Here is a 25,731-nt window from a genome sequence, read left to right as displayed (position 1 = left end):
TGAAAGATCCTCCAAGCCCTGGCTGTCCACAGGCACTATAACACTTGTTCCTCGGGACCTGTCATGTGACAAAGGTCAGCACTTGAACTATTGACTGCGCTGAACCACCTCACTATGCGCTGCCTGTAATGAGAGCCAATCGTCTGTCCTACACAACAGTGAATGGAGACTATTGACAATCCCATGACAATCCTAAAACAATAAGTGAAGGATGCACCAAAAAAAAAAAAAAAAATCAGCCCTGAAACGAGACAAAATCACACAAGACACTTTTTTTTTGTTTTCAAAACAGCTGGAGCGGAGCGCAACTCAATGGGAACCAATGGTAACCAAGACGCGTTTGTAAAAAGTTGTTTTGAAAAGATGCCCGCGTAAAAACGCAAAACTCCTGGCGCAAACTGGGTGACGCATAGACCAAAAGAATGAAAACATAAATACCTTCCAACCGGCGGAGCTGTTACTATCCCCCTTGTCCTTAAAATAAGGGACGCTTTTCACCATCCAGTCGTAGATCTGAGACAAGGTGAGCCGTTTTTCGGGGGAGCTCTCGATGGCTTTGGTGATCAGGTCCGCGTATGACATATTCCCCCAGGCGTTGCGTCGGGACGAGCTGCTCTTGCGCTGCGCGGCAGCGGCTGCGGCCACCGGAGAGGAGAGCACGGGCACCTGTTGCTGGTGACTCGGGATCTGCTGCTGCTGCTGCTGCTGCTGATGGATGCAGTTCTCCTGGCACTGGAAGTCGCCGCACAGCATGAGAGGCTTCTGATCGGGGTAGTCCTCATTCTCCTCCAGCAGACTGAGGTTGTTGATGAAGTCCGCGTTGCTGCAGGGCTCCTGCTTGACGGACGGGGCCGGGGACGAGGTGTTGGAGTCCGCGGCAGCCGCGTTAGGGAACTCCGGTCGCGGGAGCGGCCAAGTGCAGGAGCGGGGTCGGGAGAGTGGCTCGAAGTCCGGGTCGATCTCGACCATCTGGTTTTGGGCTGCGTCAGCCATGGTACCAGCAATACTGTTTGCCTCTTAAAATGTCACATATGATTGTCAAAAAGAAAAGAAAAAAAATGACGTGAAACGCGAAACAATGACAGAAAGGAAATTAGTTCCTACTTTAAGCTGACTTAGTCACATTGGAAACGACGGAAAGGTCACAGTGCGGGTAGAACGGCATCAGATTGATGTTTGTTGTGAAGTTTTGTAATCCAGTCCAGTCCAGTGGTGTGTGATAGTCCTCTTGCTGTCGCTTGTTGAATGTCTGTGTACTAAAACTCTAAGTGCGCTTTACTGGAACTCACTATCATATGTCACCTGACGCCGCCCCCGTGTACGATTGACAAGCGCCGAGAGCCAATCACAGGCGCGCTTTTGAAAGCGAAACAAGCCGTGTTTTCGTCCTCTTGAAAACTAGTAAACAAACTTTCACGGAGTTTGGATATTATGAAAATACTCACTCGTTTTGACCGCATGGCTTCCAGCTTTGTATTGCTTGGATAACAGAAACGCAGTTCTTTTTGTTTGTTTAATTATATTGTAACGAAACAGTAAAGCTTGTTATATAACATGCAAATGATTCTGGAAACAGCAGATCTCATAAACCGTAGTGTTTACCTCTTTACATTTTTAACTATTTTGTACATAAGGAGAAACCAATGAGGACAATGAATATAGGCCTATTTCTATTTATCTCTCATTTATTTTGGTGGATTTATTATAAATACAACTATTTAGGCTACATTTATTAGCAATATAGCCTGCTCTTTCATAAATATGCAAAACCCATGCTACGTTGTGTAGTAAAATACATGCTTGAATAAATATATGCAGTTGTGTTATTTAGTTTATTGATTATTAAATGAAAATCTGAAATGGAAATTACATCTGGAATAGCCTTATTGTATATGATGTAATATCATATCTACAAATAATTCTATTGATTTGATTAGTTTGTCCAGTATAAAACTAATATGTGACAGGGGTTTTTTTTTTACCTCTTAATCTGAACAAAGTTTGTGCAGATGCTTAGATAACTGGCATAAACTCAAGGCTATCCTGCCATCTAGTGGATAAAATCCCTCACTGTCGCTGCTCGAATATCGCGTTTGATGAAATTACCTTGTGTCACAATCTTGATTATGAGGCAACAACTTCTGAATCTGCAGGATATGACAGAAACACGAAAGACCGCCTTGTCTTATTTCCAGGAAGCCCCCGTATCAAAACACACAGAGAGACCCTGCCCTGCCATGTACACACCTGTGGCGGTGTGTGATCGAGGAAGTGTGGGTGTTTGCAGGCTTCAGGTGTGTTTTTGCGTCAGTATAGAATACTACTTTCACAGGACGCTTCGTTCCGATGCTCTTGCACCAATAGTCTGTAGAAGTGTCTGGGTCCTCGAGAAAGGGCGGGTGAGTGTGAGAATACATGGACTGTGTGATCATGCAGAACATATGTAAGATTGCAACAGCTGAGTTAAATGTTGCTGAGACATAATGATCTTGGCATGTGAATTTTGGCACATGATGAGGAGGTTGAGATGGTAGTATTGGGTTCAAGGGGGGGATTCCCTCTGAATCTAGTTTGAAGATTTAGACTAGCTGGCTATTAATAGAGATCTCACAGGTCAGATATAAATATCATTCTCTTACCGAGGCACTAAACGCAATGTTGTGTGATGTATAATGTTTCTGTTTCTCTTTACATGTGTATGTTTAATCATTCTCAAACTGTACTAATTCACATATACCGTTACAATGTATCGTATTTCCACAGACGCCCGCTCATTAAAAAAGTGTCCAGAATTTGATACTGTTATGGATAAATTGTCTTTACCTGCTGTACAGATTCGATCACAAACTCAGCACGCAATAAAGAGCTGCTTATTCCCAACAGGGGTTGACATGGGTTTGTTTGTAATGAGCATTTGCCCTGTTCTTTAATTTTTTAACTGTATAAATTATAGTGTAAAAAAAATACTATATACACTATAAAAAATAAATGATGTTTTATTAACAAAGTTCGGGAGGAGCACGTTCAGATAATTAAACCTAATTAAACACACGTGGAGCACATTCAGATAATCAAACCTAATTAGACAAGAGTGGTGCTTAATCAACGAGTTAAGCGCTGTGTATATATACAGCAAACTAACCTCCGTTCATTGACAGTTTAACAGCATCCCTCCACCACCCCATCTCCTCACTTATAGTCCTAAAACTCTTACAACAACGGGGGGAGTACTCTGGGTTCGGGCAAAATTCCGAGCTCGGAGCCCTCCCCCCGGACAGCACGCCAAATACGCATAATCTTTACTCTGTTTAATTGATGTAAGTGTGAACTCGTGAAAAATCTTTTAAAACACGCCACGGTCAATGACTGTCAGCTATGGCTGCCAAACAAACACTGTTAAAAAAAGTAAAATATCCTAATTTAAATTAAGAGCAAAAAACTTTTACATAAATTTTCCTCAAATGTTTTACAGAAAAACACTGTTATTTTACAGCTATTATCTGAATTATTACGATCAAACACCTTAACTGTAGAAAACAATCCCATAAAAACAGTTAATGACTGTCAGCAATGGCTGCTATACAAAAACCATAAAATGTATGTAAAATATCCTAATTTAAATAAGTGCAAACGATTTTACAGAAATCTTCATTAAGCTTTTTAACAGAAACACAGTTATTTCACATATATTTCCTGATTTAAAAAAAAAACATGCAGTTAAATACATGCATGATTTACTGTGACTATACGTCACTGGATCAGCAACTACACAGTTACTGTCTGTTAAATAAAGCAACATGCAGCATTTCATAAGTGTTTCTCTGCTCAACCTGGACTGATACAGAGTTACTGTCTGTTTTATAAAGCAACATGCAGCATATCATCAGTGTTTCTCTGCTCATCCTGGAGTGAAGCACAGGCTCTACAGTTCAACACAATGGTGACACACAAAACAGACAATACAGAAACACTTTACATCCCAACAGAACATTAAACACTAACAGATCTCTCAAGATCTCTGCATCCTCACTTATTACAATCCAGACTTTATTTCTCTCATACTAATATTCTTATTGAGAATTAACAGAGGTTTAGAAGTTGATGTTTGATTGAAAATAATAAAGTTTGATGTCACCATTATGGGGATCAGTGTTTGCTTTGGTTGGGCTCTTGAGCCTTTAGTTTTAACATTACTTTTTCTCTGGCTGCTTTAACTGTGTGTCTTTGATACATATTTGTCATGGTAGGAATCCAAGAGAAATTCAGATCAGATGAAGTTGGTCACTTTTTGGTGATAACAGTCATCATAGTTGCCTGCTTTATCGAGACCACCTGAAGTGTAATATCTGATTAAGTTATTAAATAGTAGTTGTTAAATATTGCATCCCAATACTGCTATAGAACATACTGCAGTGCTGTGATACTGAGATTTTATGAAGTCATTATACAGAATTTTTTTGACAGGATCATACAGACATCAAGAATCAGAGTCTGAATCGCAACAATGGTGACAATGAAAAAACTATAAAGTCACAAAAAGGCTTTGTTGATTGTCACCATTGTTGAGATTCATATGTTGATCCTTGATGTCTCTATATTCCTAAAAAAAAGAAACCAGCTCAAAACATTTTCTTTAAAATAAATATTTTTTAAATTTCAGATTGTTATAATACTGATGCCTCATTATTTCAAGGGTCATGTGAAAAATTATGACATTTATCATAGACTTTATATAAAACAACAATCCATCTGAATATAATGTAATCTAAGCTAATATATTCAGAGATTTGACTGTCATATCAGTGAATCAGTTCACCATATGATGACTACAACATCATCAATAAATGACCCTCATCATCTGATATTTTCTCCTGTATTTATTGCTATAACAAATGTGAATCAAAACACAGTTAAAGCACCCAGAGGAAAGCTAATGTTAAAAACTCAGGGGTCATGAGCCCAACTAAAGCAAACACTGATCTCAATCATGGTGACATGGTTAAAGATTTTTGCACTTTATTTAAATTAGCATATTTCACTTTAATTTTATGGTTTTTATTTGGCAGCCGTAGCCGTAGTGAGTTGGGCTCATGACCCTTGAAGTTTTAACAATAACATTTTTCTGGCTGCTTTAACTGTGTATTTGATACACATTTGTTATGGCAATAAATGCAGGAGAAAATCTCATCAGATGATGTTGGTCATTTATTGATGATGTTATAGTCATCATATGGTGTCCTGATTCACTGATATGACAGTCAAATCTCTGAGTATATATTAGCTGAAATTACATTATAAATAAAAGGACTTTAGTTTCATACAAAGTCTTTGATTAATGTAATAATTTTTCACATGACCCTTGAAATAATGAGGCATCAGTATTATAACAATCTGATATGAAAAAAAATATTAATGATAAAGAAAATGTTTTGAGCTGGTCTATTTATTTAGGAGTATAGAGACATCAAGAATCAACATATGAATCTCAACAATGGTGGCAATAAACAAAGCCTTTTTTAACTTTATAGTAGTTCAGAGTTGATCAGAATTGTTTTCATTGTCACCATTGTTGCGATTCATATGCTGATTCTTGATGTCTGAGTGATCCTTCAAAAAAAATTCTGTATAATGACTAAATAAAATCTGAGTATCACAGCACGGCAGAACCTCCTATAGCAGCATTGGCATGCAAAATTAACAACTAATATATACCGACTTAATCTTCTTAATTACACTTCAGGCGGTATAAATAAAACAGGCACCTAGATGATGACTTTTATCACTATTAAGTGATCTGAGTTTTTCTTGGATTCCTACTATAACAAATATGTATCAGAGACACACAGTTAAAGCAGCCAGAGAAAAAGTAATGTAAAAACTAAAGGCTCAAGAGCCCAACTAAATCAAACACTGATGATCACCATAATGGTAACATCAAACTTTATTATTTTCAATAAAACATCAACTTCTACACCTCTGTTAATTCTCAATAAGAATGTTAGTATGAGATAAATAAAGTCTGGATTGTAATAAGTGAGGATGCAGAGATCTTGAGAGATGTGTTTGTGTTTAATGTTCTGTTGGGATGATGTTGGGATGATTTAAAGTGTTTCTGTATGGTCTGTTTTGTGTGTCACCATTGTGTTGAACTGTAGAGCCTGTGTTTCAGTCCAGGATGAGTAGAGAAACACTGATGAAATGCTGCATGTTGCTTTATTTAACAGACAGTAACTGTGTTTGCCGATGCAGTGACGTATAGTTACAGTAAATCATGCATGTAGTCAACTACATGTTTTTTAGTAAATATGTGTGTAATAAATAATGAAGATTTCTGCAATAGTCTTTTGCACTTATTTAAAATATAAGATATTTTCCATTCATTTTATGGTTTTTGCATGGCAGCCATAGCTGACAGTCATTGACTGTTTTTTATGGGATTGTTTTTACAGTTAGGGTGTTCGATCGTAATAATCCAGATAATAGCTGTAAAATAACAGTGTTTTTCTGTAAAACATTTAAGGAAAATATCTGTAAAAGTTTTTTGCACTTAATTTAAATTAGGATATTTTACTTTATTTTTATGGTTTTTGTTTGGCAGCCGTAGCTGCCAGTCATTTGACCCTTTTTTTTTTACGATTTTATTTTTTACAGTGTATGATGCACACACACACACACACTGTATGTATATTTATTTATGCTATAAATTGTGTGTAATAGTTTAGCTAAATGTATAGGCTACATTTGTTTCTGTATTGATGTGCTTAGTTGAAAGACGGCATACGTGTATGTTAATGAGGATGAATCTTGAGTAAAACTTTTTTTCTGCACTTTTCCTACACAGGAAGTGATGCAATATTGCAGAAGTTAACCATGGCTCCACATCCTGTCACTCAAGCCGTCATTGATCTGTCAGCTGGAGCATGTGGTAACAGCCTTTATTTATCATTTCCTATGTCTACATTAACCATTAACCAATAAGACAATATACCAGGATTAGATTTAAAAATCCCAATTTACATCAGAGCCATTTTGACAGGCTGCCACGATACAGTGTATTTTCCTATTGTCTGGATTGCTCAAATTTAGCATGTTGATGGGAAATTTTGTAAATGTAAGGAACAAGATATAATAATCAGTTATTTAAAAACATTGAAGCATGTTCTGTTTCCTCTCTTGTTTTTTTTGTAAGGTGGGGTTGCGTGTGTGTTTAGTGGGCAGCCCTTCGATACAGCCAAGGTGAAGATGCAGACTTTCCCCGGCTTGTACAGAAGCTCTGTCCACTGCTTCGTCTCTGTCTACAGACAGGTTGGACTGCGAGGCCTCTATCAGGGGACCACACCTGCCCTCATAGCCAACATCGCTGAAAACGCTGTGCTCTTCATGAGCTATGTCTTCTGCCAGAATGTCGTGCGCTTTGTTTCAGGACTGGACCGAGGCACAGAACTCAGGTGAGGTATTAGTAGCATTCAACTTTTTGGGCACTTAAACTATGAAAATCCAATAAAAGTACATTAATTCTTATACTCAATATGCATGATGCAATTCAATCTTCAAGGACAGACGCTGTGTCATGTGACCCACGGCCAGCGGGTTCAGACCGCTTTTATTGACTCCATAAACATTACATGTTTAGAGTTAACACAGGGGTTTCTTTCTTGTCACCTCTTCGAAAAAATACTATGTAAATTATGGTACAGTAATCGGATCAGATGGCCATACTATGGTAGGCTACCTTGATATAGTCTGCCATGGTACTTTGTTTACCATATTTTAACCACGATATTTACTATAGGCTGCCATATATAGGTTCTTCAAAAATACTATGTACTTAAAAACTTAGTACTACTTACTTTTTAAATAAACTAAAAACTGAATTTTTAATATACTGAAAATGTTTTGAAAAATTTCCACTAATTGAATTATTGTATAATGGTCATTATCATTATTATTATATACATTGCAACAGCATTATAACATTATTATATATATATATTTAGCAAAACATGGTCGACTCTAAAGCGGCAAGCAAATCAAAGCCAAATTCCAGTGTTCCAAATTCCAATGTTCCAATTCCAGTGTTCCAAATACCCGCGTTCCAAGTGCCCCAAAGCCCAGTGTTCCAAGTGTCAAAAATGTATGTGTTCCAAATTCCTGCGTTCCAAGCGTTCTAAATTCAAGTATTCCAAATTCCAGTGTTCCAAGTTTCAAGTGTTCCAAATTTTAGGTTAGCTTTCAGTACGATTTTGTCCTGGCGCAGTACCAAACTTTTCCAATAACATCCAAGGACTAATTTCCAAATAAGGTTTGAGTGATCTGAACCATAAATCTGAACCATAAAACCACACTTTTTTTTTTTTTTCACATACTATTTATGAAGTAGACATCCTATTCATATGTAGTATGGACAGTAGAACTGCACGATTAATCGTTAAAAGATCGCCATCTCGATTCAAACACATGCATTGCCAACGATTCTTCTGTGTCTTGGTGCGTTCAAGTCATGTCAGAAAGATTGTATTTCTGAGTTGAATGGACATGAATGCTGCCACGCACATGAATGCTACCACAAAATCATAAATAAGGGAAGTCTTTATGAGTCATTTTTTCAAATCAATACAATATTTTTTTAAATAGACTGTCACTGCAGCAATTAACATTTTGTCAGAACCTCTAGTAAATTACATGTTATTTTGTTCAGTTGTCTCTTCAGAATCATGGAAGAATCGTGATCCCTATTTTTTTTTAAAACCTACGTGATTCTCAAATTATCCAGAATTGCGCAGCTCTATTGGGCAGTTTATTTAACCTCTAATAAACACATAAAATACATGCGTAAAAAACCCGGACATCTGTTACAGTTCGGCGGCACATCAAAAATGGAGAATCGCTTTTACATTATGTTTAAAATTATTTTAGACATTTTTAGACATGGGTTATCTTTTGAACTCTTGGCCTGAAAACGAACCGAGGTTTCTACTGATCTTTGATGATGTTTCATGTGCATCACTATTTCAAAATAAAGGTCTGAGCACTCCTTATGACTCTGATGAATACTCTTGTCACAAATTAATAAATTACTGTTCTATCGATAATCAGTCGCCAAACATGAAAGCTAGAGTCTGAAAGCTTTCGAATGAAATATAGTTTGTCAGTATTACTTTAGGTTGGTGGGACAGTATTATTCCTTTTTCATTTAAAGATGTGTAATTTAGTTTTCTTTAGAAAATGTAAAAATGTAGCCGTTTAGTTTGGTGTCACTGTTGAGAAATGGTAGTATGTCTTGATGCAAATCCAGTCGTTCATGTTACATTTGATTTGACCTGAAAGGATGAACCATAATAAGTGTGTGTGATTATGTGTTTTCAGTGATATTCAGAAGGCCTGTTCAGGCTCTGTCGCCTCTATCTTCTCCTCTCTGGCTTTATGCCCCACTGAACTGGTTAAATGTCGACTGCAGGCCATGCATGAAATGGAGGCGTCCGGCAAGATTGCCAGTGGTCAGAAAAGGTCTGTCTGGACAGAGGAGGTTTTGGTAATTGAAAATGAGAAATGAGGCCTGTGGGAACTTTATGTCCATTTTAATAGGGATGATAAAGGGTTATTCACATCATTTGGTCATTATTAGAAGTATGTATTTTAGTTGTAATTTACAACGTACAATGTTATTTGAGTTTATTCAGACTAAAGCTCCAATGTAGATTTTTTTTAGTCATTCAATTGAAATAAGAAATCAAATGTTTTGATTTACAGTACAATACTATATATACACAAACATTTAAATACTTGAGTGTAGAGACATCGACTCGATTACGTCATTCGCAGTGGTAAAGAGCTCTTTTGGCACGTTTTGCTTTTTTCGACTCTCTGATTGGTGTAATTTAGTTTTTTACCAGGAATTCCACTGTGAAATGTTATAACGTATTAGTAAATGTTGAAAATAACATTAACTAAGATTGATAATTGTGTTCATTAATAAATATTGTTCATTTTTAGTTCATGTTAACTAAGGTAGTTAACTAATCGACATTTTTTTGTAAAGTGTTACCCAGAATTTTCCTTTTGGGATGAACTAACATTTAAGTGGCTGAATTTGGTTGAAGCCAACTACTTTTTTTAAGTTTGGAGTACTTTTTGTGTTTTTGAGCTTTTAAATTCAGACAAAAATGACCTCAAAATCAGTTGTTCAGCAGTTCTACCGTCTAGAGTTGTCAAATCTTGTTGAAGTTCCTCTCTGTCTTTCAGCACGGTGTGGTCCGTTGTGAGAAATGTGCTGCGGACAAATGGTCCTCTGGGCTTCTATCAGGGTCTGACCACCACTATCGTCCGTGAGATACCTGGATACTTCTGTTTCTTCGGAGGATATGAACTCAGCCGCTCCGTGTTTGCCAACCACATGGACAGAGACAAAGAGCACATAGGTCAGCCCACGGGAGGAACACATACTCACCTTCATGTCACTCCAAACACCTCTGATTGGCCATTGCATTCATGAGATCAACAAACATGTCTGTGATTGGCTACATTTCTCACCGCTGCAAAAACACGTTGTAAAAAATATAGAAACCTTTGCCGCTCTTTAGAGGGCAAACACCAAATATCTTCTGCCAATATGCTATAGGCGAAAACTGATCCTAGACCAGCAGTGATGGGGAGTGTTATTTACTTTTAGTCAAACTGAACAAAACGGGTTTAAACCAGAAACCATGGTTTTCGAATAGACCAATACAAAAATGCACTTTAAATAACTGACACAGGCTTTTCACTTTTTTTCAGTGTATTTACCAGGAAATGCTCCTCAGGAATGATCCGTGTGTTTCTGACAGGTGTGGTGCCGTTGATGTTCAGCGGTGGTTTCGGCGGAGCCTGTCTGTGGTTGGTCGTGTACCCCATTGACTGTGTGAAGTCTCGCATCCAGGTTCTGTCTTTAGCAGGGAAGCAGGAAGGCTTCCTCAAGACTCTTATGGGGATTTTACGAAATGAGGGTGAGATTTCTGTATTTATCCTTGTTTCTTGGCACAGGAAACTTTTAGCTTGCATGTTGCTAGGCTAATGGCTTTAGGACGCAGAAAACAGCCTCTGAATAGATGTGTGTTTCCCAGACAGCAACATAGTGTTAGCCCAGATCCGGCCCACATCCAGGCTGTGTGGATTCCAGGTGTTCCAGATGTGGGCCGGATCTGGGCCGACTATGTTGCTGTCTGGGTGTTTATATTTAGCATTTAAAAAAAATCAAAATTGATAAAAAAATAGGTAGATTTCACTTTATTATTCAACATGCTTGGGCTGATATTCCAATGAAAAACATTTAAAAATAAATGTAACATTTGTTAAGAGTGTCAGTATAGTACGTCATGAGATATATAGCACACGATACGAGTTTCATGATTCAAACTGAATCAGATTTTTATATGATGAAACTAAACAAGTTGTTGTTGGATTGCAGCATGTAATATTCTGGTGTCTTGTTCACAGGAGTGGCGCCTCTGTATTCTGGTTTGACCCCGACTATGATCCGAACTTTTCCTGCCAACGGAGCTCTGTTTTTGGCCTATGAAGTCAGTCGCAAGATCATGATGCAAAAGTTTGATCCCTGAGTTTATCTCTCAGTCTCTGGGGTTTTTCAGAAATGTTTTAATCCCATCTAGTGTTTTCAGTTGCACGGAGCACATGCCTCTCGAAGTGTTGTTCATTTATGCACATCTTGAATATTTTATGTGTGAGAAAGAATATTAAATGAATAAAAAAACTGAAAATCAATCTGTTTCAAACCAGGGTTATTATTGTTAACTAAAACTATTAAAACATTTGTTAATTGAAATAAAGCTGAAATAAAATAAAATATAAATATTAGTTGGAAAAACTTAAGTTGAAGCACTAAAATTATTAACTGGAAATAAATAAAAAGTAAAACTGAAAAAAAAAAAAAATAACAATAAAAAAACTAGCAACATGATAAACGCACATACTGAAATTCCTAATAATTGAGCTAAAATTAACATGAAAACTAAAAAATATAAAAAGAAGCTAATTCAAAATATTAATAAAACTAAAATAACTGATTCAAACCATTTTATGACCTATCAAGTGTCCATATCTGCTGGTCTCATGCTAGAACTTTCATTTTTGTTTGTTTGTTTGCTATAAAAAGATTTATTTTAAAACTTTGAGTTGCATTAAGTAGTTGTTTTAAATATATGATATTAATTATATCAGTTAGTAATAGCGCAAAAAATACTTTCAGGCAGTTCTTGAACGGTTTCAGAAATCGTTTTTATTCCTTCTGACAAACCGCACACATTGTGTGAAATAGTCAGCAAAGGATACAGAGAAAATACCTTTGTCCATAAAGTACAGGGTGCAGCTTATGTCATAATGGCCAAATTCATGTACATATATCAGTGTTTCCATTGAGTTGATCTGTGGTTAACACAAAGCCTGTCTCTATGGTGAGTAGCTCTTGACTGCATGTTACACTCGATTCTCCAGAGACCCAAAGCTCTGCTTTTATTGTTCGACTAGTTTCCTTTTAATGAGGTCTTGGTTTATGCATATCTGAACAACTGAATAGTTGGCTGAATAGGCTGAATAGTCATGTGTGTGACAAATGTGTGAACAAACAATACTGTATTTTACTGCTACGCATGCCATGTTTTTGACATAAAATACACTCCTTATGTTGCAGTGTGTCGATCATGGGCATGGTCACACAAATAAATGTCATTTAACGACTTTACAAACATGTAAACTGCACTGTCATTTTGACTTGATATGATTAAATATGTATTAAATATAAAAAAATCTAAATGAATCATTTAAAAATTTTATATTTATTAAATATTTTGAAATATTTACATTTTACAAAGTAACAATATCAATATTTATTAATGTTAGTGCTGGGCAACGATTAATTACATCCAAAAATAACAGTTTGTGTTTACATAATATATGTGTGTGTACTGTGTATAATTATTTCGTATACACACATATGCATGTATATATTTAAGAAATATTTGCATGTATATACTGTACATTTATACATAATTTATATTATATTTTCTAGATAAATAACAAAGTTTTCTTAAATAAATACATTCACGTCTGTGTATTTATACAAAATATAACACAGTTCACACATATATTATGTAAACACAAACCTTTTTTTTAATGTGATTGTGGCAAGCAGGGCAGGGTCGAGGGCCGCGAGAGAGCGGCGCGAGGCCGGTGGCGTGATTGACGATGAGCGACACCATTGGTCTCGTATCTCTCAGTATCCGTTTACCCTGTCCTACTTACTCATCGCTCGTCTCCTGCCTCTCTCTCCCATTGCAGACCTCGCTGAACCACACACCCCTCGCCACAGTGATTAATCGCGATTAATCGCTGCCCAGCTCTAATTAATATTAATATTTGGTAACTCTTTACAATAAGGTATAATTTGTTAACTGTAGTTCATGTATTAACTAACATTAACTTAGCCTGGCATGCCAGACCTACATCAGGATGTTAGGTCTGGGAACTCACCATTGACAGGGCTCAATACGAGGGGCGGGATGAATGGTTGTCTTTCAAATTCCCTCTGCACGCAATAGGATAACGCTACAACCAACCAGAGCAACGAAGAAGGCGACGTAGTCATATTAAACTTTTACCGTATCCATTCGGCAAAACTCCGAACACATCTTCCTTTTTTTTAAATGACTCAAGTGCCGTTCTTTGTTCATGTTTCAAAGAAAAGCTTAACTTTAAATCATCCAGAGTCGCGGCCAAAGCCGAATCGAAAGACATCTGTTCGCCAGCAGCAGCAGCAGCCATTTTGTGTTTCCAAGTAGCAGTGAACCGTCGCATCTCAGTCGTCATTATGTTAAGCCTGCCCGCCGACTCTACACACGATGTGATTGGCCTGACTACAGTTTGGTTTTTCCAGCTCGAAAGTCAATGGAGAGTTGCTAGACTACACTGGCTGCAAAATAATTTTTGCAGCCGCTAGGGGGAGTCTAGATTTCTAGGCTAACATTAACTAACAATGAGCAATACATTTGTTACAGTATTAATTCATCTTTGTTAACATTAGTTAATACAAATATAACTTCATTGTTTAGTCATGTTAGTTCACCGTGCATTAACTAATGTTAACAAATACAACTGTTCATTTTAATAATGTATTAGTAAATGTGGATGTTAACATTAATTAAGAATAATAAATGCTGTAATAGCCACTACATTACTGGCTAAAAGCCTGCGTCTCAACCCGTGCACGGCATATGGGACACCTCAATTTCAAGGTGACCCACGATTGTGACAAGTCCCATGTCACCTGCAAATCACCCTAACTGTACCAGTCAGGTGTGGATCTGGGCTCGGTTTCCAGAAGAAAGGTGGTCGTGAGTCGTAACGGACGCCTCCAAATCGGGTTGGGGTGCCCTGTCCGACGACAGGCCGGCGTTTGACTCATGGACGGGCCTGATGCTTAACTGGCACATCAACTGCCTATAGATGATGGCAGTCTTCCTGGCCTTCAACGCCTTCCAGCCAGAATGGGCAGGGCACCTCGTCCTGGTCCAATCGGACAACATGACAGTGGTGGCCTTCATAAATCCCCAGGGGGGACTCGGGTCATGCCTGCTGAACAGGCTGGTGAGTCGCCTCTTCCTATGGGCTCAGCACAACCTCCCCTCAGTGAGGCCATGGCTCTCTGAACAAGGGAGCAGACATGCTGTCCCGGAAAGGACGGTCTCCAGGGGAAGGGAGACCACCCTAGACGGTACAGATGATTTGGAGTATCTTCGGCGAGTGGAAATAGACCTTTTCTCCCACTCCCCAACTTTCTTCTCGAAGGATAAGGATGTGTTGGACCACGAGCGGCTCCGTTCACGCCTGTATGCCTTCCATCCGGTAGCTCTGCTCCCTCAGGTCATCAGCCAAATTAGGGAGAACAGATGCTCGGTCCTGCTAGTGGCCCTGCTCTGGCAGAACAAGTGTTGGTTTCCGAGGATGGTGCCACTGCTGCCAACAGCCCGCTGGCTAATTCCACTAAGGAGGGACCTCCTTTCCCAAGCAGAAGGGAGGATCTGGCATCCCCAACCCGAGTTGTGGAGCCTCCATCTGTGGCCCTTCGACAGGAGCCTTCACGCCCCTCCCAGAACATCATGAACACTATCTCTGTGGCGAGGGCACCCACTACTAGGCGCCTATATGTCCTTAACTGTCTTTTCCGACTGGTACTCGGTCCGGAACGTAGATCCCCCATCTTGTGGCATTGCGCCAACACTGTAATTTCTGCAAGAGCTTCTGGATGGGGGACGCACCCAATGCTATGCTCAAAGTGTATGTGGTAGCCATTATAGTGCACCACGCCTCTACTACCAGCCAATCTGTTGGAAGGAATTACCTAATCTCTCCCTTACAATTCCACCCTGGTATCTATCCGCAGTACTTAGGGCGCTTCGAGAGCCCCCGTCCAAGCCGCTTCTGATGGCTGAACTCCGCCCCCTTACGCTTAAGAGTGACCTGCAGTCAGTCTTATCTTGGATCCAGTAAAGTCGTCCTTAAAACAAGGCGAGGCTACGTTCCCAAGATACTCTCCACGCTGTTCAGAGCTCAGGTCAAAATGCTCTCTGCTCTTCCTGCTTCTGATTACATCTACTCTGCCCAGTCTGGGTCCTCAGAGTATATATTGGGCGGTCTAGCCAGTTCTGGCGATCAGAGCAGCCATTTGTATGCTTCGGAGGGGCTGTCAGTCATAAAGCAGAGACTGTCTCGTTGGATAGTGGAAGCAATAGCACTGGCCTATAGTTCCTTGGGCTTGCAGTGTCCTATCGGAGTGAAGGCCCACTCCACCAGGGGAACGGCCTCCTCCTGGCTGTGTTCAAGTGGGGTGTCCATTGGTGACATCTGTGCAGCGGCCGGCTGGTTCTTGCCGTCCACTTTTCGTCAGTGAAAATGTGTGTGAACCGCATCGAAAGGGAACGTTTTGGTTACTGATATAACCTCAGTTCCCTGAGATAACTGGAACGATCATTGCGTAGCTGGCCGTGCTACTATGCTCACTCATTAATCAACGCTTGCCGCTCCTCAGTCAAGAGATTCTAACGATTTACAACCCATTTTGGCGGGCTGAAATGCCATTTGTTTGTGCAGGAGCAAAAACGTGATCCAATCAGTCTTCAGTATTCAGAGAAACCGAGTTTCCCCATAGCGTCAGCAAAACTGATGCAATGCTCATTACCGTTATCTCAGGGAACCGAGGTTATGTTAGAAACCAAAACGTTTTGCCACATATATATATATATATATATATATATATATATATATATATATATTATATTTTATATTGTACAAAAATAACTTTATTAACATTATAAGTGATAATCCAATATGATATTGGATTTTTAGTGTAGCAGACATAATACACAGGTGGTCATACTGTATATCAGCATTTTTTTTACACAGGTCATATCTGGTCATACAGTAGTATATATCAGCATTTTTCATGCATGATGGTATGCCATGTGATTACACATCTCATATTTCCTTCCTTGTGATGGTGCAGGAAATCTTTGAATTATAAAGTTCCCACCACAGCTAAGACAATATTTAATAAATATACCTGAACAAATAAAATATCATTTTGCACCACACAATATTCAGGTTCATGGTTTTCACCGTCACATCTGATGAAATGAGTCTGAATGCTCCCCTCCTCCAGTATTGTGGTCTATCGGGAAGCAGGACACACCCTCATGGGAAGGTGAGTACACGCTAAAAGCTTCTGTTACCTGCCTTCTGCCATAACACATCTTACACTTGTGTCGCTCCTCAACATGACCACCGTAATCAGAGTTCAAGACCGGGAGACTGAGAATGGCAGACACATAATACAAGGTATCCCTGTTTACATTTCTAGATCTTAAACAAAATCTTTAAAATACTAAAACAATATTAAATAAAACGTTCCTTTTTAAACTTAAAAGAAAAATGTGATTGTAATAATTCACAATGCCATTAACATGAAAATAGGGTTTATATGTATTGTACAATAATGCACCATGGCAATATTGTCACCGTCAATTGTACTGTACATGACTAAGTTCCCCAAGACAGTGATGCTAATACATGTTGTATGCGTGATCGTAAGCACGTGAGTCAGTAGAAGTGTCTCTGTGGAATTTGATATGTTTACCTGACATGTAATCCAGGGTTACAATATCAATATCAGGGCATTATCTCCATGTCTGGTTTGCATGTATCATGTTTGCAAGTAAACTTTCAAGAGGCTTCTTTAATAAAGTTGAAATGTGTTTCAGGTATACATTTAATTGATGTGTTTCAGTTATACCTGTTATACAGTTATACTGATGTAGGACCTTCACCTCCAAATCAGGAGGTCAAATGAAAGATTCACTTTTTTGTTCTTATTATATAAACTTAATTCTAAATTTTCTAGCAATTGACATCAATTTCAAATAGGCAAATAAATAAATAAATCCAACACACAAAACAACAAAATAACTGTTATTAGTAATAGGGTTGGACATTTAGTAACATTTAAGATAACTTAGCAAGGATTAGCTAGTTCGAAAGATATATTATTAATTTTTTTTTTTTTTTTTACTTGAGTAACATGATTGAAGACTGAGCTGCCAAATGCTGCCAAGAGAACAAAATATTGAATATAATGCATTAATTGTATTTATATCGTGCTGTAGAAGTGTCTAAATTTGATTTGGTTGATTGGTTGCTTGATTGGTTGGTTTTGTTGGTTGGTTGATTGATTGGTTGGTTGATTGATTGATTGGTTGATTGATTGATTGGCTGATTGATTGATTGATTGATTGATTGATTGATTGATTGATTGATTGATTGATTGATTGATTGATTGATCGGTTGATTGATTGGTTGGTTGGTTGGTTGGTTGGTTGGTTGATTGGTTGGTTGGTTGGTTGGTTGGTTGGTTGGTTGGTTGGTTGGTTGGTTGGTTGGTTGGTTGGTTGGTTGGTTGGTTGGTTGGTTGGTTGGTTGGTTGGTTGATTGGTTGGTTGGTTGGTTGGTTGGTTGGTTGGTTGGTTGGTTGATTGATTGATTGGTTGGTTGGTTGGTTGGTTGGTTGGTTGGTTGGTTGGTTGGTTGGTTGGTTGGTTGGTTGGTTGGTTGGTTGGTTGGTTGGTTGGTTGGTTGGTTGGTTGGTTGGTTGGTTGGTTGGTTGGTTGGTTGGTTGGTTGGTTGGTTGGTTGGTTGGTTGGTTGGTTGGTTGATTGGTTGGTTGATTGATTGGGGAAACGTTGTAACTGGGTTGAATGTAGCAATTTCAGGTAAGATCATTATCATTGGAGATAAGCTGATTTCTAAATGATCTCCCACAACAACAACAAAAAGTCCTACAAAATGTTTGGCTCCATGTCTTTCAGATGATAAACCGCCCTCGCTGGGATGCTTCGGCTGGTTCATTATCTTTATCTCCATCATTATCACCATTGGATTGCTTCCTGTTACCATTTTTATGTGCATCAAGGTAAGGTGTGTTTTTAAGAAGATTTTCCATATGCAATCAATGTCTTGTTCAACACACTAATTATCATCTATGTAAATGATGACTGATTGTATGTACAATGTACTCATTGGCTCACTCTTAGATTGTGAAGGAGTATGAAAGGGCCGTGATTTTTCGATTGGGTCGTATTGTGGACAAGAAACCAAAAGGACCTGGTATGAAAAAGCTTTTCATTTTCAATTTCAGCTTGTTGGAATCCATTTAACACCTGGATCCCGTTAATCGAAGGGACACGTAAGATTAATCAAAATTGTTAGTGATGAAGATGTGAAAAAGAAAGTACACTCTCTTTGAATTCTATGGTTTTACGTATCAGGACTTAATAAAAAATCATTTGGTCTTTAGCAGGTCTTAAAATGAGGTAAATACAACCTCAGATGAACAACAACGCATGACATATTACAACATGTAATTATTTATTTAACAAAAACTAGGCCAAAATGGAGAAGCCATGTGTGAAAAACTACACCTTACTGCTTCCATAGGAATTAAGAGGGTAAGTAGCAGTCAGACACTGCTAAAACCCAAGAGCTACATCTCAGTCAGGCCTCAGTCTGTAAAGTTCCTGACAGTATACAATAGGAAAAAGACTGAAGAATTATGGCTTGTTTGGAAAGCTTGCCAGGAGAAAGACTCTTCTCTTTAAAAAGAACATGGCAGCACAACTAAGGTTTGTAAAGTAGCACCTGAACAAACCACAAGACTTCTGTAACAATGTCCTTTGGACTGATGAGACCAACTCAGCACAAACACCTCATAGCAACGGTCAAGCACGGTGGTGGAGGGGTGATGATTTGGGCTTGTTTTGTAGCCATATGACCTGGGTACCTCCAGTCATTGAGTAGACCATGAACTCCTCTGTATACCAAAGTATTCCAGAGTCAAATGTGAAGCCATCTGTCCGACAGCTAAAGCTTGGCCGAAACTTGGTCATGCAACAGGACAATGATCCCAAGAACACCAGCAAATATACAACAGAACGGCTGAAAAAGAAAAGAGTCGAGGTGTTGCAGTGGCCCAGTCAAAGTCCAAAATGCTGTGGCGGGACCTTATCCTTTCATGCATGAATTATGGAAAACATTATCTAGATTTTTTTTTAGATTCTTTTTATTTTATTATGATGCTAAAATTTAAATGCATTTTCATTTTTACAAAATTCATTTTTATTTAAAAATTATTTAACTGTCTACGTATGTGTACACCATGCAACAAGGGCGTAAAATGGGACATAAAGCCACAGATGACAATATAGCACATTGTGTTTTTTATTATGGCATGTTATGCTATGTATATCAGCTCAGTTATTAAAAACAATAATATTACAATATAATAACAATAAAACACATATTGTAGGAACTTTAATGGTACTTGCATGCGGAAACCTAGTAATATGGGCAAATCATGGAAAACATTCACTGCTGATTGTAACAACGTATTATAGTTTCTTCCTTATCTTACTTCATATTGAATAATCTCAGTTATAGTAAATCAACATCTAAAATGTAACATAAATTTGTCTAGGGTATGTGTAAAGTTCCCATTTAATGCCATTATATGTGATTTTTAATGGTTATTCATGTTGATATATTGGCTGTTTGCTATTGATGTCACTTTCATGTGCACAGTGCCACAGACTCCATAAACTCGGGATTAAAGTCTGAGTGGACAGGGAAAGTTGACATTCAGTGTCGTTGTCATAGACTGTAAAAAAAAAAAAAATAGGTAATTGTACAAACAAAGACTGATTGAATTGGTTTTGTCAACTTGAAACTAATCCTGTAACCCTGAGTTTGTTCAACTACTATCATGGTGTAGGCTCCAGCTAAGGACCAGATGACTTTTTATTATGTCCTGAATCCTGTTATGCAAAACAATAGTATTCATAGAGGGTGTACTTTCTTTTTCACGTGACTGTGCATATTTATATAATGTAATAAGTCATTAATAAAGAGTATCCCTGATCAAATATATATTATTTTCTACATTTGAATGTTTAAAACATTGAATGGTTATACTTTTCTTTTATAGGAATTTTCTTTGTGCTGCCGTGTACTGATACATTCAGGAAGGTGGACTTGAGAACTGTGACATTTGATATTCCTGCTCAAGAGGTAAGTATACACACTGTATACAGCATAGGCCTACATATGTCTTTTTCATTTTAGTTTGTTTTAGTTAAGGTTTATTTCCAGTTATTTTAGGCAATATTTCAAATTTTCAGTAAAGTTTTTTTTAAGCAAAGTAAGCTCAGTTTTTTACTTTGCTCACAAACAAAGTGTTTTTTTTTTCATTTCAAACTGTTGATATTTGAAATCATACTTTATTTCAATGAAGGAATACTTTTTTATATACTTTTAGTTAACAATGGCAACATACTTATTCTGATAGAGGGAACCCTAAAAAAGTAGCTAATTGTGTTACTTAGTTAATTTGTTTTTATGGAACGTGATGTTACGCTACTTTTGCGTTAATTTTTGCTTGCTTGTTTGATTTTTTTTAATAACAAAAAAACTAAAGTTCTATTTTTGGCAAATGTTCAGGCCCTTTCACACCGAAAGTGAGCGGAATAAGCCTCAGGCTGAAGGAAATGCATATTCACTCCTGTACAGTAGAGGGCGCCGCTCAGGCAATCGTTTCAGCTGCTGCTGTTCTGAACTGAAGAATAGGATGCAGAAGAAAGTTCAACAGTCTTACTTCAGCAATACAAACAAAAAAATCCAACGCAAATGTGATGTTTTTAACTAAAGTCATTTTTGCTTAGTATGGTTGAACTGGATCATCAATGGTCTACAGCAAAGACATTGGATAATAAAAAGATATTAAATACATAAAGTATATTTGTGTAATTTAACATATTTAATTATTGCAGCTTTCCAAAATATTCTGAGTTAACATTTCACAGATTTTATTCATTTTGAGGAATCTATCCATTCTGAATCTGAGTAAAATGCATGTTCACATTTAGTCTAGAACTATAAAAACATCATGTTCACACACAACGCCTCCGCACTTTCTCGTGATTTCTCTCAACATGAGGACGTCAGTCAATAAATGGCTTTTCATTACTTGTATGAAAAATGTAACTCAGATATTTTGTTGTAAATTTAAAAGTAATGTGTTACTTTACTAGTTACTTGAAAAAGCAACTTGATTTCATACTGTAACTCACGTTACTTGTAATGCATTACCCCAACACTGGTTACAGGTATGTAGCCCTTATGACAACCCAAAGTTTGCCAAATAAAACAGAGTCATGCCAATAGAATGTTAAATCAACAGGATTTGGCAAAATCTGAACAAATCATTTAAAGATTTAGATCAATATTCAGAAGAGCATCAATATGTGTGTTTATGTGAGAATAGTTCCTGACGAAGGACTCTGTGACCGTGAGTGTGGACGGTGTGGTGTACTTCCGTGTCTTTGACCCGATCTGTTCCGTGGTCAACGTGTCCAACGCAGACCACGCAACACGGCTGTTGGCGCAGACCACCCTGAGAAATGTCCTGGGCACAAAGAACCTGTCTGAGCTGCTGTCTGACCGAGAGGGCATCTCATCTAGCATGCAGGTACAAGAACTCTCTTCTCTGATGATGTGTTCACTGGCGTGAGGGCGGGGCCACCTGTCACTCACATGAGATCCACCAATAGCAAACCACAGCCATCCAATCGATTCCCCATAAACAAAATCAAGTCCCGTCCTACATTTGTTCTTGTTTGAGAAGTCGTTTCTCTCAGATATACGTCACAATAGGGAACAACACATTATCACAACTTCCGTTTCATGCCGACTAAATAAATCTTTTTTTTAAAATCGCAAATAGTGCCGTGTACACAGGTATAAGGAGCCATTTTGCACACCCAGGATTATTTCTTTGCTGTTAAACTCATGCCTCAGCTGTAGGCTAAAGCTAAACCGAGGCATCTACCCCCTGAGATGGGTATATCATACACACAGATCCTGAAAGCTTTGTAACATCTTGATGACAGATTGCCTTGGACGAGGCCACTGGCGTGTGGGGGATTAAAGTGGAGCGAGTGGAGATAAAGGACGTTAAACTGCCGCTCCAGCTCCAGAGAGCCATGGCTGCAGAGGCTGAAGCAACTCGAGAAGCCCGTGCCAAGGTGAGACCAACTCTAATGCAGTGCTTCGTCTATTTAATTATGAAAGTCAGCTCAATACTGCCCAAATAAAGGGCCCGACTTTGAATGTGGGTTGTAAAAATAAGCGAAACGAAGATATCACACAATAGTGTGCACAGTGTATCGTTTCAATAACACACGGCAAAAGAAGAAGCCTTGTTTTGTTGCAGTGCATTGTCTAAGCAAATACATGCAATCCACACCAAACACAGTGGCAGCATACATAATAAATTAACCTTGATTGTTTCCTAACAGATTTTCCAAAAACAATGCACTTACCATTTGATAGAATTAACTTATTACATATAGTAGCCTACATGAGTCAAAATCTGCTAATTAAATGTAACAAATCATGTTAAAATTATCATCGTTTATTGGAAAATTCTCATAAATACCGTGTATTGTGCGCGTTATTTTTTGACAGACATCGGTTTGTTGTGATATTCAAATAACGTGAATTTGAAGACAGAAGGATTGTTAGGTAGGTAATAATTATGTATTTCTTAGCCGGAAAGTATTCAGTCATTGAGTGTCAAGTGAGTGTGTCGATGTCTTTAGTTCTAAGGACAGCCAGCCTCGTGATAACATGCGTGAGGGGGGAAACTACATGTTTGACTTAGCCTACAAAATTCTTTTGCGTTGTTCATTATACTTATTGTACGGAATTATGTTTATTTCGATGCTTAAATAAATGAAATGTTACCCAGAGACTGACATGTTTTGGCTTGTCACAAAGCTGGCACAAATTCATCGACTTTTGAAAGTCAAGTTCAATTTATTTTTATTTTTTTTACTAGGAAAGGAGTGGTTTTGATGCACTAAATTGTTTTCATTGCCTCTTATAACATTTTTTTATATATTTAAACCCATGGAAATGCAGATCCATAATAGTAAAAAATCACGTTCTAAAACTGTTGTTCCTTTATTACGATACCAGATTTTGACTCAAATATATGTTGGTGCATTGCAATTACATTACATTAACACGTGTAGTTACTAGTTACACTGTTAACTTTACCCCTGCAACGTAACCACAACTCAGCCCCCTATAATCATAAGCCTAACCCTAGACTTAAACACAACCATGTCTCAAACTCATTAGCAGTCAATGTGGGAATTTGTAGTTAAATAAATAAATTTGATAAGTATTAATATGTAGTTAAATAACATTACATAGTAAATCCATAGTCTTGTAGGTATTGAATGTTAGTATAGTAGTTAATGCCACCTAATATGAAGTGTGACTGAAAATAAAACAACATTTTCTAAAGGTTAAGCACCTTTTTATTACATTTTGTTTTCAGGCCCTATTTTGTACCCCTCATAAACTGCGATATGATAAATTATTTTTAAATGACAACAAATACACACTTTCCCCTAAAGTTAAGCTGTTTGTCTTGAGATTTCTCAATGCTCTAAGGGCCTTCAGGGATCATTTAGAGAAAATCAAAATACAGCCCTACAATCAAATATTATAGCCGAGGCAGCTCATCGTATGACACAAGCGGCTCCAGTGTATTATTGTTGTATGTGTGTGTGCAGGTGATTGCAGCTGAGGGTGAGATGAACGCCTCGCGGGCCCTGAAGGAAGCGTCTCTGGTGATGTCCGAGTCTCCATCGGCTCTTCAGCTGCGATACCTCCAGACTCTAAACACAATCGCAGCAGAAAGAAACTCCACCATCATCTTCCCCTTGCCCATTGATATCATTCAGCATTTCATGTCGAAAAAAAATGGATAAATCCAGATTATGCTCTTAGATAAAGTGCTTGTGTTCTTAGAAAGTTGTGTAATGTAACGTATGGAAATATGTTGACGGTGAAAGAGAATTCAGTGAGAAACAATGCAGCCATTATCCCTTAAATTAACTGGTGAAATATAGATTTATAGGCTACTGACTCTTCAACAGACTTCAAAAGTCTTGTAGCTGACTTTCAGGTAATTTAAAAGTAGGAACAGAATGCTTTTACATGATCTTTTTAATATTTAAACCCAAAGTGCAATAAAGTGCAACATAATCATCAAAATAGTTTTTTGAATGCATCGCAACAGTGATTAGCTACACTAACAAGGTTTGAATCAAACAAATGACTGCATATCATATCACAGCGTTAAGACATGCTTTTCCAATAACGTGTTGTAACATAGATCACATAAAGCTCTTATAAGCTGTACAACACAAATTAGGAGAAGAGGAAGAAAAAACAAAACAAGAGGACATTTCATTAACACAATCATGGTACAATCCTCCCTTAAATATTTAATAACTGACAGTTGTGTTTTTATTCCATTTAAAGGAATAGTTCATCAAAACAGAAACATTCTGTCATTATTTATTCACCCTTAAGGTCCATTCACACCAAGGACGATAATTATAATGATAACGATAAAGATATAGTTCTAAAAAATCTTTCTAAATATAAAAGAATAAAAGATTCTACACCAAAGCTATAACAATAACGGCACAGAGAAACGATATCGTTGGAATCACTTTCAGAAGCATTTTTCCAGTTGATGAACGATAAAAACATCGACAGCCAATCAGAATCCATCCTGCTTTAAAGAGCTCGAGCATTTAAAGTGACAGGCGACAAAACTGCAGTGCGCACTTAGAATAAACAGAACAATATTGTTCATTGGTGTGGACGCTATTGTAGGTGTGAACGGGCCTTTATATTGTATCAAACTCGTAAGAATGTTGAAGTCTTCATGCAGCTTTCGCCCATACAATGCCAGTTCATAGTATGGATTTGTTGAAATGTTGTTGTATGGAAATGTTGTTTCCATACAACTATGAAATGTTGTTGTATGGAAAAACACTACATTCCCTTATGAAAAAGAAGTATACATTAACATAAAAAGAGTACTTATGTAAAAAGCATACTTTAAATGAATATACTTAAGAGTGAACTGAATTGTATGTTTTCCGTTAATTGCGTGTTATTTTCCATTAAATGAAAATGCATAATAGCTTTTCACTTAAAGGACGTAAGTACATCTTTACATATAATTGAATAATTCTATTGTCTTTGAAACATGGCTGG

The 25,731-nt window shown here is 37.7% G+C and overlaps 2 protein-coding genes across 2 annotated transcripts in view; one reads left to right on the top strand and one right to left on the bottom strand.

Annotated features, from left to right (window-relative positions):
* Positions 1 to 582, bottom strand: part of foxo1a (forkhead box O1 a) — a 41,556-nt gene extending 40,974 nt beyond the window's left edge. The window contains exon 1 of the mRNA XM_056265996.1: positions 439 to 582. Within this exon, the coding sequence (XP_056121971.1) occupies positions 439 to 582 (144 nt within the window). The remainder of the gene's footprint in view (positions 1 to 438) is intronic.
* On the top strand, positions 572 to 24,474 carry LOC130100522 (uncharacterized). Its single transcript, XM_056265995.1, has 15 exons — positions 572 to 994; positions 6,842 to 6,925; positions 7,190 to 7,448; positions 9,367 to 9,507; positions 10,243 to 10,418; positions 10,824 to 10,982; positions 11,473 to 11,585; positions 14,494 to 14,975; positions 16,766 to 16,881; positions 18,405 to 18,508; positions 18,630 to 18,702; positions 20,576 to 20,658; positions 21,911 to 22,114; positions 22,536 to 22,670; positions 24,231 to 24,474. The coding sequence occupies exons 1-15, from the start codon at positions 712 to 714 to the stop codon at positions 24,426 to 24,428; spliced, it is 2,610 nt and encodes an 869-aa protein (XP_056121970.1). The 5' UTR covers positions 572 to 711; the 3' UTR covers positions 24,429 to 24,474.
* The last annotated feature ends 1,257 nt before the right edge of the window (positions 24,475 to 25,731 follow it).

The sequence above is a fragment of the Rhinichthys klamathensis genome, unplaced genomic scaffold, assembly GCF_029890125.1.
Source record: "Rhinichthys klamathensis goyatoka isolate OS25496 unplaced genomic scaffold, OSU_Roscu_1.1 h1tg000243l_1, whole genome shotgun sequence".
NCBI classification, from domain to species: domain Eukaryota; kingdom Metazoa; phylum Chordata; class Actinopteri; order Cypriniformes; family Leuciscidae; genus Rhinichthys; species Rhinichthys klamathensis.
The sequence above is the reverse complement of the archived record's forward strand: the minus strand, read 5'-3'. Positions and strand labels throughout refer to the sequence as shown.

Coding starts and splice junctions, on each gene's coding strand:
- LOC130100522 (XM_056265995.1), top strand. CDS start 712: ATGGATGCAGTTCTCCTGGCACTGGAAGTCGCCGCACAGCATGAGAGG. Junction 10,983..11,472: donor GGGGATTTTACGAAATGAGG/GTGAGATTTCTG, acceptor TCTTGTTCACAG/GAGTGGCGCCTCTGTATTCT. Junction 22,115..22,535: donor GCATCTCATCTAGCATGCAG/GTACAAGAACTC, acceptor TCTTGATGACAG/ATTGCCTTGGACGAGGCCAC.